The sequence below is a fragment of the Gracilinanus agilis genome, chromosome 5, assembly GCF_016433145.1.
Source record: "Gracilinanus agilis isolate LMUSP501 chromosome 5, AgileGrace, whole genome shotgun sequence".
In the NCBI taxonomy this organism is placed as follows: Eukaryota; Metazoa; Chordata; class Mammalia; order Didelphimorphia; family Didelphidae; genus Gracilinanus; species Gracilinanus agilis.
In genome coordinates, this window is record NC_058134.1 from 75,429,041 (window position 1) to 75,443,503 (window position 14,463).

The 14,463-nt window shown below is 33.9% G+C and overlaps 1 protein-coding gene across 11 annotated transcripts in view; it reads right to left on the reverse strand.

Annotated features, from left to right (window-relative positions):
• The window catches only part of PARD3 (par-3 family cell polarity regulator), a 756,723-nt gene that overhangs the window by 275,665 nt on the left and 466,595 nt on the right, over nt 1–14,463 (reverse strand). For all 11 annotated transcript variants that reach the window (XM_044677679.1, XM_044677682.1, XM_044677677.1 and 8 more), the window contains 2 exons: nt 9,448–9,636; nt 7,764–7,934 (listed from right to left, as the gene is read on the reverse strand). In XM_044677679.1, the coding sequence (XP_044533614.1) occupies nt 7,764–7,934; nt 9,448–9,636 (360 nt within the window). The remainder of the gene's footprint in view (nt 1–7,763; nt 7,935–9,447; nt 9,637–14,463) is intronic.

Here is a 14,463-nt window from a genome sequence, read left to right on the forward strand (position 1 = left end):
AGAGAGAGAGAGAGAGAGAGAGAGAGAGAGAGAGAGATTGTCCTTTGGGCAAGATCCTTTATAATGAAAACTGGCATGGGCTAGACTGTTTTTATAATTTTATAATGGCTTCTCAGGCAGTTTTCCCATGATTAACCCTTAAAACTATGAGTATTCTCGCTTAATACTACATAGACCAAAAATTTCTACGGGATAATTTTTGAAAAATATCCCACAAGTTAACTTATCACAACAATAATATAAACATGCTTTTTTCTAGTTTAGTATGGGTGACATTCAGATTAAATGCAATTTGGTGAATATTTGAAGTGTGAATAACTATACAAACTCTAGTTTAGTATAGTTGTCATTCAGATTAAATGCTATTTCATGAATATTTAAAGTGTGAATTAGTACACATAACCCCTTTTACAGAGAGAGCAAGCAGCTTATTGCTAAAGCAAATGCAAATTGAGACCATTCTTTGGGATATAATTCTGCTCTTAATGTAACCAAAGATCTTACTAGATTTTTGTTTTGTTTTGTTTTGTTGGCAGCAAAAAGACTTTGAAGACAGCTACTGAAGAAGTAGAGTACACAAACCCTAAGATATTCTTTCCAGGAACCCAGCTTCATACACCCTCTCATCTTATTCTTGAAAAGTTAATTTTTTGGAGGTCAGTTGAATACCAAGAAGGAAAGAGATGCAGCCTGGTGTAGTGAGAAAAACATTTAGCCTTGGATCCAGAAGACATGAATTGGCGTCCCAGTAATAAACTTATTTTTCCATGTGACTCTAGGAATCTTAGTAAGCCACTCAGCCTCAATGTTCTTATTTATAAAAGGAGGTTCGTGACATACAATCGCATCTACTTCACAGAGTTGATGTGAAGAATCTAAGAAGATATGGCTTGCGAAAGCAAGGGGCAAACTTCAGTGTACTACTGCAAGTAAAATACAAGAACTTGAAGGGCCATTTACCATAACAAGACTTCTCCAATTTAGAGAATATTCTAAATTTCAGGGAGAAGAGTCAGTTTGCACTATGGTGAACTAAAATAGCATGCTACATGTTCATTTAAACAGCTGCCTCTTATAATTCATACAATTTGTGGTTCTAGCATGTCAACAGAATTCAGGCTATTAAAGCCTTTTAAAACTCCTCCAGGAGGTAACAAAGTACTCTTAAATGCAATACTCACAACAGGGTCTTTGAAGCCACCCCAATGGACTAACATCTTATGACATTTTGATGCTGGCTTATTGCCAGACCTTGGAGGAGGGAGGAAAGAGAGAGGATTCATGGCATTCCAGGCAGATGAGGACACAATTGAGAGAGGTTGCATAGTCAGTAAAAATGATTATTTCTGTTAGAAGCTATCATCTGTTTAATATAAATGAGATATTTAATGAAGTTCCGAATTGTAGACTTATCTCTCCCAGTTTGATAAGCACTGGGGAGATTTACTGCACTGAAGGGTCAACACAATTACAATTGGAGGCACGTCAAGCTGCAGGAGAATAATAAACTTGCAGTGCAAGTGCATTAGACTCAATAAGGTTTAAATTGTAAAAAGAGGATTTGTTTTATTAGGTTTTTTTAATTGCAGAATACAAGTGGCAGCTTTGCTGAAAAGTAAATTAAACAATATTCAAGTCTTCTGATTTAAAGAAATAAAAAATAAAAAAAAAAACTAGGGAGAATTTTACTGTTTAGTTCCAAGATTCCATGAAGAAATGAAAACAATTTATTAAACCAACATTCCCAGGACCCTAAAGAACAACTACTCCCATCTATTGCAAATGTGTGCATACATTAAGGAGATTAGCAGCCTTGTGCAATACAAAAATTTATTTTCCCAGGAGACAGCAGTGGAGACTCAAGTTTGTTAAACAAATACATTACCCCAGTGCACCTTGTAACTCAGCAATTTGATACTTTCTTAAAGTTGATAGCAAGGTTTCCTCATTTCAGAAAACCATGTTAAAAAGACAGAAGAAAAAAAATAGCATTCACTGTTTGCAATTTAGAGAAACTACTGCCCTATTCTAATAGATATGCTTTGAAAAGAGAAACCTCTACTTTAACATTTTCACAGGAAAGCCTCCTTCCCCCATCATTTCTAATTAGCATCTCAAAAGGTAGATTTAAATGAAGACATCAATAGTCAACCGAATAAATATTTAACAAAAGATACAATTATCTTTTAATTTCTAAGAAAAATTGGTGGAGGGGCACACAGCTTTGTTTTAGATCTTTTGATGAATCTTGTTTAAAGAAAATTTGAGTTAAAAAGAAGAGACATCAAGTTGGAGCAAATGCCAAAGTAAAACAAAGTCAGGAAAATTAAGAAAATGCTCTAAAAGCAATTAAGCACTTATCATTTTCTCCTTGGTTATTATAGACCCTTTCCTGGTGGTTTCATTAAATTTGTTATTAAACTTTATTAAGAGATAAAACAGAACTACTGTAAACACAAATCGCTGCTAAGAGATAAAGTGATATCACCATTTTCTCAGTTGTAGATGCAGCAGATTCAGGTTTTGGAAAAAACATCTTTTCTCTCCCTTGGAAAAATTTAGAGCTAGAAGGAGAAGGGACTTTAGCGTCCAACTAGTCTTTAAGTTACAGTAATAAACCATTAAATAACAACAGTCAGAACTAAAATCTCAAACAGAACTATTTCATTATTGTCCTGTGAGGAGACTATGCAAGATACTTTGCTTCTCACTAGAGACTGGGTAGTTGAATTTTTTTCTCCATGAGGAAATGATATATATTTCCTTTTTAATGGCAAATGGCAATTCTTATTAATGATTCAATGAAATGCTTTATGCCACTATTTTTTTTTAAATTCGGAGTGAAAAGAAATCCATCCCCATCCATTGATACTGTAGTAGTATACTTCTCAAACTTAATGAAAACCTACAATAGAGATGTCCTCCTGATCTGTTTATGAAACAGATATAAGGAAGTTTAGATATAAGGAGAATGGGGAAGGAAAGACAAGAAGACATATTGAGTTTGAAATGCCTATGAGACATCTAGTTCAAGGTGTCCAATATTTAAATTATTTTGTTCTTATTTCTTGTAGTATTTTTTTTCCACAACCTGGGAGTTACAGACTGTAGCAATGATGTTCCTGTTCACATTTTCATCTTTCTGTCACTTTGGGATGATTGGTGAATTCTTTCAATTTCTATTTTACCATCTGATTCTACAATTTCTGGGAAGATTTTCTTGATGATTCGTTGGTGTGGTGCATTTTGTTTTGTTTTTACTCATAACTTTCTAGGAGTCTAACTATTCTTATATTGTCTCTCCTTGATCTATTTTCCAAGTCATTTGCTTTTGTGATGTTTCAGATTCTATTCTTTCATTCTTTTTATTTTTATTTCTTATTTCTTGTTTGTTGTCTCAGGAAATTATTTGCTTCCCCTTGTCTCATTCTAGTTCTTAATAGCTTATTTTCTTTCTTGAGTTTATGGATCATATTTTCTATTCAGGTGATTTTTCTTTCATAATTTTCTTTATTTTCCTGGATTGCTCAATCTTTCACTTTTGGGTTTTGAGTCTCTTTAGAACTTTTCCAAAAGCTCTTTTTGAGCTTGTAGCCATTTGTTTTATTTCTTTGCTGTTTTGGAAGTAGGTATTTTTACTTTATTGTCCCCTGAGTTTGCACCAAGGTCTTTTTTGTCCTCATAGTAGCTATCAATAGGTTGGTTCTTTCTCCTTTGGTAGCTCTCTTCTCTTCTCTTCTCTTCTCTTCTCTTCTCTTCTCTTCTCTTCTCTTCTCTTCTCAGCAGCCAGGTCAATAGACTTAATTATTGCTTTTTTGCTGCACTCCCAATGCTCTTAAGGTCTATGTCTCCTCAAGTTTCAGGATTTGACGAGGTTGTTTTTTCCTGGGTTTTATTTAGTTATTTCAGTATTTATAGTCCTAAGTAATTCCTCGGTTTCCTGTTCAAGGCCCAATCCTTTACTGATCTTAGGTCCAAACAGAATCTGTGGACAACACAGCAAATGCAAGCAGACAGGCCATCGTGGCAACAACCAGGGATCCAACTCTAATGGGAGTGATCTCAGTTAAAAGGTTCCCAATTTCTCAGCAACCATACTTCACTAGTACAAAATACTTCCTCCCTCCTCTTCCACTATCATGGCTGTGGCCTTGGACAGAGTAGCGATCCAAACCTCATTCTCAGGTCTCCAAAGTCCCTCACCTGTTAGCAGTGAGGTTTGATGTCCTGCCATTAAGGTCTGGCATCAATGGATTGTCTGGTATCTACTCCATCAATCTCCAACTGCTGGTCAGGGGTGGTCTTCTGAGAAAAAAACCACCATCAACACAGCTATTCCCAGGACTCTCCACCTGCCAACTTTACATCCTGCCGGATGTAAGCTCTTGATCTCAGGAAACAAGGTGATAGTTTCAGGTCCTAATCTCAGGGGAAGTCTTGTTGATTCCAAGTTGTTTGCTCTGTTCCTGCCCCAAGGGCCTGCAGTAGTGGGATTAAGGCCAGGGATGTCGGAAACATTCCTCCCTAGTTGTCCTTGCTTGTTCAACTTTACTCCAGACTCTGGTCTGTTTTCCTTTCTTTTAGCATTGATTCTGTGGTGTTACTTTTGGTTGTTATTGGGAATATTAGGATGGAGAAGAATATTCATGGCCTACACCACCATCTTCCCACAATGTATCTTCAGACTTCTGCTTTTCATATTCCTAGTTCAAAGTGTCCAAAAGGTAACTGGTGACACGGAAGAGAAGAGGATGAGGTGAAAGAAAGGGGATAATCCATTTGTAAGTTATGTCAAATCGACACCTTTTTTGAGTTCCTACTAGATGAATGGCATTGCTACAAAAAAAACTCAAAGCGTATCTCCTGCAGACAATGAGTCAAGAGAGTAAACTTTATGAGTAACATCTTTTCTAACTTTCTGAAATCAGGATTGTTTATGACACATCAAATTATTCTTTCTGTTTTAGATAGCATGAAAAACTTCCACTTTAAAATTACTTAAATAATTCCAGTCACCTCTAGGACTAGCTTTCAAAAGTCTTGTTAGTAAAGGCAAATTAACATTCACCAAAAAGTGTAAATGAACATGACACCCCCCCCAAATATGTGCATTTTTTTCAGGCTTGGACAACAAGATGGAAAAGTATATATATATAAAATTCTTCTATATGTGAAGTTAAATCAATCAAACACCAGAAAAGAGAAATATAAAAAAATCATGTGAGTGGCCAATAATCAAAATATGGAAAAAAGTGAATGGATAATCTGACATAATTTTAGACTGCATGGTCCTGGAGAAAACAATAGGTGAGCAGATGTCTTTTTTGCTTAAAGTTTCACTTGATGTCAGTCTTTCTCAGAACACTGAGCCAAGTTACCTCTGTGGATACGTCAGTCATCAGTGTATCATTTCAACATATGGGTTGAACATCTTGTTTGACGAGAGACTTCAGGACTACATTTATATCATTATTGAAACTACTAAATCAAATGCATTTTTTAATTAAAAAGAAAAAACAGAGCAAGATCATGTTTTTCTATACCTGTCAATTGATTATTTTAAAAAGGCAGTATATCATAGAAAATAGCTTGCACAAAGCTGAATTTTCCCTTTACAAGTATTTTCATTAAGGATATATAGGCTTGGATTAGTTACACCACATACTATAAACAAACTAAGATTTACATAAGATTCACAGGAAGTGTGACTTATCCTCAAATATTGTTACTGTTTGGAGAGGTGATGTTGCCAATGAAACTGTGGTCTTACATATTCCTTATTCTTAATGTTTCTTAAATGAGCTCATGTTCTAAACCAGTGTTACCTCTGGCTGCCATGTCTTTCCCATTCACTTTGTAAGAAGGATGAATGTTTACTGGTTGAATAAGTTCCTCAGGTACATTTTTTGTATTTTTTTTTTCCGTTTTGTTAACTACTGAGCATGTGTACTGAGTGGATACATACAAATAATAATAATATGTGATATTTACTTACAGTTTCATAATCTCTGCCAATATCATTTCATTTTATCCTCACAAATACCCTGGGTGCTAGGTTCTATTATGATCCCCTTTTCACAGATGAGAAAACTAAGGCAGACAGAGGCTAAGTGACTTCCTCAAGATACAAAATCAATATCTACAGCTGGATTTAATACAGACCTTCTTGATTCTAGGGCAAACACTATCAACTATCATCTAGCTAACTAATGATTTAATATTACTTTATCCACTACATTTCCATTTTTCAAAGTGGACAACCTTTTAAAATAGTATGAATTTAGCTACTGCAATTACATAATATGTCTTCTCACCTGGTATTTACTTTGATTCTTGTTAATAATTAGAAGGTGATTTAACTTAACATAGCTTGAGAATAGCTCCCTAATGTCCAATGTCACTTCCAAGCTATAAAGACAATCAATCTGTTATTTTAATGAAATTAAAAGGTGCCCTATGTAACATACCTTGCATCTATTTTCTGGAAAGAAAAAAAGGTTCAGGGACTGGGGCTAAGATTAACCCAGTACAGGGAATGCTCAGATCAAATCCTTCTGCCATTTGGGTTTAGCATTTTCTCTGCAATGTAGAGTCTTAGAGAGTTGCCTAGTTCATTGAGAGATTAAGTGATTTTTCCCAGGACAACTCAGCTAGTATATCTCATTGTCAGGATGTGAACCCAGGTCATTCTAACCTCAAGGCCAGTTTATATTTCAAAATAACATAAAGACTATGAATAGCATAAAATGCTTTGTCATATCATTCATGAATTTTGACCTGCATTTCCCATCAATGGAAATCTTGATCCTGGTTATCCACTTGTATATTAAAACCATTGAATAAGTCATCATCAATCCCATAGCTTTATCTAAATTTTAAAATATTATTAAATATTTGTTGAAGTTTTATCTAAATGTATAATTCATATTATTCATTTATATCCTTATTTAAACAAGACATTTTCCACTTCTGTGTAGATGAAAAAGCTAACATAAGGACACACAAGGATGAGCTGGGCACATTTATCCGTTTTAAACCTGAGAAAGAATCAATGCTCCTAAACTTTTTTCTTCATGTTCATAAACGCATATTCACAATTCCACTATTTGAAGCTTTAATAGAGGAAAAATATGACAGCCATTGTGGACACCCACAGCAGTGTCATTCAAAATAGAGACAATTCCAAGGAAAGAAAAATTCTGTGCCTAGGGCTCTTATAAGTTCCCTTGTCTGAATAGGTAGCAGAAAGGGAAAGGCAGACTTCTGCTCCTCACTATAATTTCACTTTCCAATTAAGAGTGGACTTTGCTGAAGAAGAGAATCCTGAAAAAGGGCAAGTACCTAAAGAAGTCACTCTTTCCTCTGCGCCTAGGACAGCACTGTGCCAAAAGGTTAAAATAGCTAAACATAAACAAAAATTCTTCCTTTTCCCCATTAAAAATAATGAGATTAAGTATCAATGTATATGTAGAAAAGAGCACAGAATTCTACAAATTTCAAGAAAACGTAAGTGAAAATCCAGCCACAAATAACTCCTAACCGGCATAATGGAGTCATTTCTAAAATGACTTCAACATGGGAATACAAATGACAAAAACTACATTCAAATGATTCTGTAATTGATTTTTCCAGATACCAGGTCAGAAGATATATTTTCTAAACTTAATTAAATCCCCTAACAAAGAGTCATTATAGAATGTTAGCCTAAAAGAAATATTGGATATCAAATGGTTCAATGAAATGCTCCCTTTTTTTCTTTTTACCTCATTGCATTTGTTTATTCGCCTTGCTACAATGAGCTGAATCATTCCTCGCTTGTTTCCCTCAGTAGACATGGACCTTCTTAGTGTTTCCATGGCATCTTGGTTTGTCTTGCCCAACAGGGATTCTCCATTTACTGCTATCAGTTGATCATTCACTCGAAGCCTTCCATCCTGGGAAGAAAAAAAGATAATGGGAAGACCCTTAAATAAGCAAGTACTTGCTTTTATAATAATTAAACAATGTTACAAAAAAGAAGTTTGTCTTTAGTAAGAAAACAAAAACAAAAATCCTTTTTTTAAATCCTAATAGACTATGTTCAGTTGAACTCTTGTATAATAACATCTAAGCAGTCACTGAAGATTGTGTCTATTCCAATCATTTATACATTTGTAAATCAAATCATTAGCATAATCTGTTTACCCAAATAGCATACTAATTTAAAGAACACAATATGATTCTTTTCTTGCTGCCAGAGGGTCCTATGGAGGGAAATATTTGAGTCTGACTAATATTTTAATCTGGAACAGCATAATCTTTTCAAATGGAGCCTTGAAAATTTTTCTGTGAAGAAAGGGGACATGTTACTGGAGCTCTGCTTGCCAGAGAACTAGACTGTCATATGTGGTCTTATGTAGCCATCATACTTTCAGGATTTTTCACATTTTCAACTTCAAGAAAAGTTCAATTTTACCCAAATTTTACCCAATAAAGGAATATCTTTCCCAGAATGTGCCATTGATTTTTGGTTCAGAAAATACAGTTAACATAGATATTAGGGGAAGTGACAGCATGATAATTTGATAGAGTTGAAGTTAACAAAAGCTAGTCTAGCCTGAATTTGATACTGACCAAGTCACTTAACTTTTTGAAGTCTCATGCAAACTCCTAAGATAATATCAAATCAGTACTCTTTCTTTCCCCATGTATATTTTTTATTTACTTATTGTACATTATATTTTTATATATATATATCCATTTAGATGTATATAAAATATGAACTACTTAGCTCTTCTGATATAATCATTAAACAATCAATGAATTAACAATTAAGTTATTTACTATCTATTTTAAAATTTACTATTATAGCTCAAGTATTTATCATGTTTTAGGTACTGTGCTAAATATTAGGCAAAAGGTAAAAATATCCTTTGTCTTCGTCTTCAAGGAGTTAATATTCTAAATGAGAGAAACAGCATGCAAATAACCAGGTAGTATATTAGATACATACAAAAAAGACAGAAGATCATCTCAAAAGAGAAGGCAAAAACAGCCAAGGGGACCAAGAAAGGTTGCTGAAGAAAATGGCATTTGATCAAAGTCTTAAAACCAGAAAACTAAGGAATGAAGGTTAGAAAGAAAAGTGTGTGGGGAAATGTAGCATCCTCCATGAGGAAGAGCAAAAGTAAACTCCTTGAGACAGGAACTTATTTTTTTGGGGGAAAGGGGAGTATTATTCCCCAGTTGCTTAACAAATACTTGTTAAATGAATCTGAGAGCACGAGTTCCTTAAGTTTATTCTCAAAGGTATTAGAGTATAAAACAAGAAAATGTCAGTTAAATATACAAACTACAATATGAAGTATAAAGTGAAAATTATAAATCATTCTAAAACTATTGAAATAAATCTTTCTAAACAGATTTTTAATTAAGGGGTAGAATGTGGGATGGAGATATCATGCTTACCTTGGAAGCTGCTCCTCCATTAATAATGGACTTGACAAAGATCCCCAAATCTGCATGGTTCTCTTTTGACCGGTTACCTTTAACACTGACTCCAAGTCCAGCAGATCCAGAGTCATTAAGGGGAACCTCAAATGTCAGAAATTCCCTAGTGCCATCAGGGGTAAGAACAAGATCTTCATCTTCTGCTTTCTATTAAAAGGAAATACACACACACAAAAATGGTATTATTTTAAAACATTTTGTTTTTTGCCCCATTATCCTAGTTAGAGATTGCTAACAAACATTTCCTTAATTGCAATATCCACAGTGTTTCTACAGAAGTTCCATGATAAGATCCACATTAATAATGTGCATACACTCTACCAGATGATTCCTGGAACCAGATGTTAATATTTAGAAGCAATACTTGTTTCAATATTGAAACAAATCCGAACCAGATTATGAGAAAAACACCAAATGTACTGGAAGCATTTAAGACCTCTTAATTCCTTAGTGGTGGACTCCTATGGTTTTAAAAAATAATTTCTTCATCTATTTATGTATTCTAAACCACAGGAGGAAAACATAAGCAGCAGGAATCAAGATAAATAAATATAATTATTCATTTGTCCCAATGCCTGTATTAGGAATTCACAGGGTTCTTAAATAACAGAATCAAGATAGTTTAGTCTAGATTGATAATGGTGCATCTTTCTACTTGTGAATGCTGAGAAGTCCAGATTATTTACAGTCATCAAAAGACAAAAACAAAATGGAGAGTGAGGTACAGTGGGAACAACAGTGAATTTGGAACCAGAAGACTTGAGTTTGATGGTACAAATGACTATACTTCTCTGAATCTTGGTAGATTCATTTGTCAAATACGTATAATGACTGCTCTGCTTACTTCACTCACAACACGGTTGTCAAGATGCAAGGAGAAAAATGGCTATAAATATATGCTACTCATCCCACAGTGCCATTTAAACATGTTTGCTGAATTATTCAATTGCTATAACTGCTCCTCTCTCTGAGAACATAGTGGAGAACATTCCAAACTAGATGAAATGACTAGCAATATAGTAGCTTATGCCCCCCAATGTTTGTGGTATTCATGTAAAAAACACGAGAATAATTGAGCAATCTATATTTGCATGGTCATAGTCAGGAAGATCATTGGCAAAGGATAACAGAATGAAGGTAGACAACTCAAATAATAGAAAGTTTTCAATAGACTTCAAATACTTTAAAGTTAATCAAACAAAAAAGTGAGCACTTGCTGATTCTCACATTCAGAGAGAAAATTGAAAAGAAAACTTTATTACTGTAAGTAAGACTTCTTGAATGGCCAGAATAAGCGTTCAAGACTCTTTTGCAACAAATACATAACTAGTACTTAGACTTAATCTAGTTGTTTAATTTCTCTATTCATCAGTTTGTTCATTTGTAACAAAAGGGAATGGACTCAGTAGCTCAACGTCCATTACAGCTCTGAATCTATGATTCTCTGTTTCTATGCAAGGACAAGAATGTATTAATCATAGAGCACAATGGAAAGAATACTGGAATTGAATCCTACCTTTGTAATTAACTAATTGTGTGACCATTACTAAGTTGATTCCACTTATTAAGTCGGTTTTTCCTCAGCAGCAAAATTAAGGGATTTTTGGTATTTTGAGATCTTTTCTCACTCTAAAATTCAATTATTCTCTTCTGCAAGTCTTAAAAAAATAATATAGTGGTTCATCTGAGATGGTTTCAAATGGTCTTATTCAAGGGAGAAAATAGATGACCTTTATATGAACTAAGGAACCTTTCCCCTTCTAATATATTTAGATTTCAGGATAAAAATTTACTTTAACTAATATCAAGTTTAAGTTTCAATGACAGTACTTTTGAAGTCCAACTTCCCATGACTAACTTCTGGCTGTAAGCACAATATAATTCTTAGTGAAAATTCACTAAGTTTCTGGCTAAGAACACATTCATAGTTTCAAAAAAAATTAATAATTTTTATTGTTATATTTTATTATCATTTATCTTATTATAATTATATATCATATTACATGTTACATCATATAAAATGTTATATAATATATAACACATGCTACATAATTTTTAAAATATAATTATATATTATATTAAAATATAATCATTAAATTTTATATATTATTTTTTATTATAAAAACAATTTGCTAAGGAGGTTAGCTATTCAAAATATTATACTTTCAATAGAAAAGGAAACAAGAAGTTGAATTAAAAAAACAAAAACTTCCTTGGATTTCATGGTGCTTAAAATGAAAGTTCAAGATCTGCCCTCCCCCACCCCCCAATGGAGGATTTTGTTCACATAAGATGACATAACAATTAGGACTGTGATTTCATTAGCGTATGGACTCTAAGGGCAGTTAATTGGCATAATGGATAGAATGCTGCTCCTGAACTCAGAAAGACATAAGTTGAAATTTATCCTCAGACACCTATTAGCTATAGGCAAGTCATTGAAGCCTATGTGCCTCAGTTTCTTCATCTGTAATATGAACTGGAGAAGGAAATCACAAATCACTCCAGTATTTTTGCCAAGAAAACCCCAAAAGGGGCCATAAAGAGTCAGACACAATTGAAAATGACTCAACAACAATAAAATATAACTGCAAGATGAGAAAATTCCTTCTATTAATGCAGGGTACTCACATCTATATAATTTTTTTTCTGTTGTCTTTCTTGGGAACAAAAACAATCACTTTTTTTCCTATTGGTATCCACAGCACTTAGCACAGTGCCTGGAAGATGGTTCAAGCTTAAAATATGCTTATTTTATTGCACTTATAATCTTCAAGATTTACCTAGAGCACAGAAAAGTTAAGTGATTTGCCAAAGTCACACAGCAAGTATGAGTCTTGAAAGCAGGTATTCCTGGTTCCCAGAATACCTTTTCATCTTCTAAATCAAGCTGCTGCTGTTCACATATTAGAAAATTAAATTACTGGGGCAGTTAGGTACCACAGTGGATAGCATATCACAACTAGAGTCGGGAAGACCTGGGTTCAAATCTGGATTCAGACATTTCCTAGCTGTGTGACTCTGGATAAGTCATTTAACATCAATTGCCTAGCCCTTGCCAGTCTTCTGTCTTAGAATTGGCACCAAGATAGAACATAAGGGCTTTAAAAAAATTTTAAAAAGGAAATTACTTTCAGACAAATAGATAAAACATAAATATTCATGAGAAAATATATTCACTATGAGGCTTAAGAAATAAAATTCAACTCAATTTTGAAATAATTAGAGAAAACACTCATTCAAAACTGATTTCTTGAAGTAAAGGTCATTTTAAATTACTTCAGCTAAATGAATGGAGCTACTCAAGTATGTAATTTATAATAAAAATGGAATAGGTGATAAGGTGATTCTTGGTCCTCAAGTAAGTTCTAGGTAATATCTCTACATTAAAAACATAACAATGCATTTTTACAAGTGTAGCACAATTACTTAAAGATAGCATTTTCTTTTAAAATCAAACATTGTAGGAACTAATAATCTTTGAAACTACATCCCCCTCCAACTCCCAAAATGATGTCAACAATGGCTTGCAGATGTATAGTTCATTGGCCGAAGAAGCATAATGAGGCATTTTTTCACCTGTAACAAATAGTTGAAAATCTCTCTCCCATTTCTGCTGCAGAGTAGAATTAGGGGGAGAACAGTGGTGGAGAAGATATGAATTGGATTCAGTTGGGAGCTGGTAGAATTCATGGTCACAGAAACTTCCAAGTCAAGAGCCTCAGTACTCAGGGAGAAGGAAAGGTTTCTATCCACCTAGAACTATCTAGAAAGAAAAGGTCCTTTCCAGATCACCACTGGTAAGAGAAGCCAGTGCTTAGTTATTGTCAAAGAGGGAGCGTGTTTATGGGTATCCTTTTAAATTTGGCAAAAGAGGGGACATGAAGGAGTAACCCCAAGAAATCCAGCAAATGGGGGTCTATCTCCAAGGAGAGGGAAATAAATCTCAGGATTAAGAATATTTTATCAAGATGAGGGGATATTATCTCTCTCTTAACTCCCTTATTTCCTGCTCTGCTGTGATTCCCCAATTCTCCAAACCCTCCTTGGATCTAATTTCCCCAGACCTAGTGGAAGTATAAGCAAAGAAAGTCTGAACGAAACAAAAAAAACATGGTTTCCAAATAAATGCAATAAAGAATACCACATCCCATTCCAGAAAGAGTTAGTTCCCTCAGAATGCTAGCATAAAGACCTGACATATTATAGCCTAAATATAGATGTGATTAGTTCTACTTATTCAGTACAGAAATTTGATCTAACCCCAGACCTACTGAAAGAATCAATAACTCTGGGGAATGTACTGAATTCTGCTTTTTAAAAAAAATACTGCCTTCAGAAGTAACTTCTTTAAATATTACTTGCGTTGATACCTTCACTGAGGTTCCCATATCACTTCCACTTGAAAAAATGAAGAGAAAATCTGGTAGGGATAGGAGATAAATTGTACTATCCAATAAAGTTAGGATTATTTCCTGACAAGCCTATTTATGATGCAGCTTTAGATGATTATTTGTTAATTATTAACACTTAATTGCTATGAATTACTAATTAATAGCAAATGTTAATAATTAAAGATAATAATTAATATTAATTGTTTCAGAGTCTTATTTGTAGAAAACAGGACTGATTTTCTTCTCAATATGGCTTCTCTTCATTATCATTAAAAATATTTAAAGAATAGACTGCATTTTTAAAGTTCCCTTCAAGTGTTTCCAATCCTGCTCCCTTCAATCTTTCCTTACTTTCTATTCCATGATAAGTGTTACACATCACTAAATCTAGTGAAAGTAGAGAGAGGTTGAATGAAGTCTTATGGGGAGTGGAAATAAAGAAATAGAAGTGGGGAGAGAGAGCTCACTAGCTAATTTGAAATTTGTAAAGAATGAGAGGGATATAATAGAATGCTGAATATAAATAACAGTAATTTGATGATTTTTAAAGAATAGTTGGAGCTAATAAAATGTTGATGGC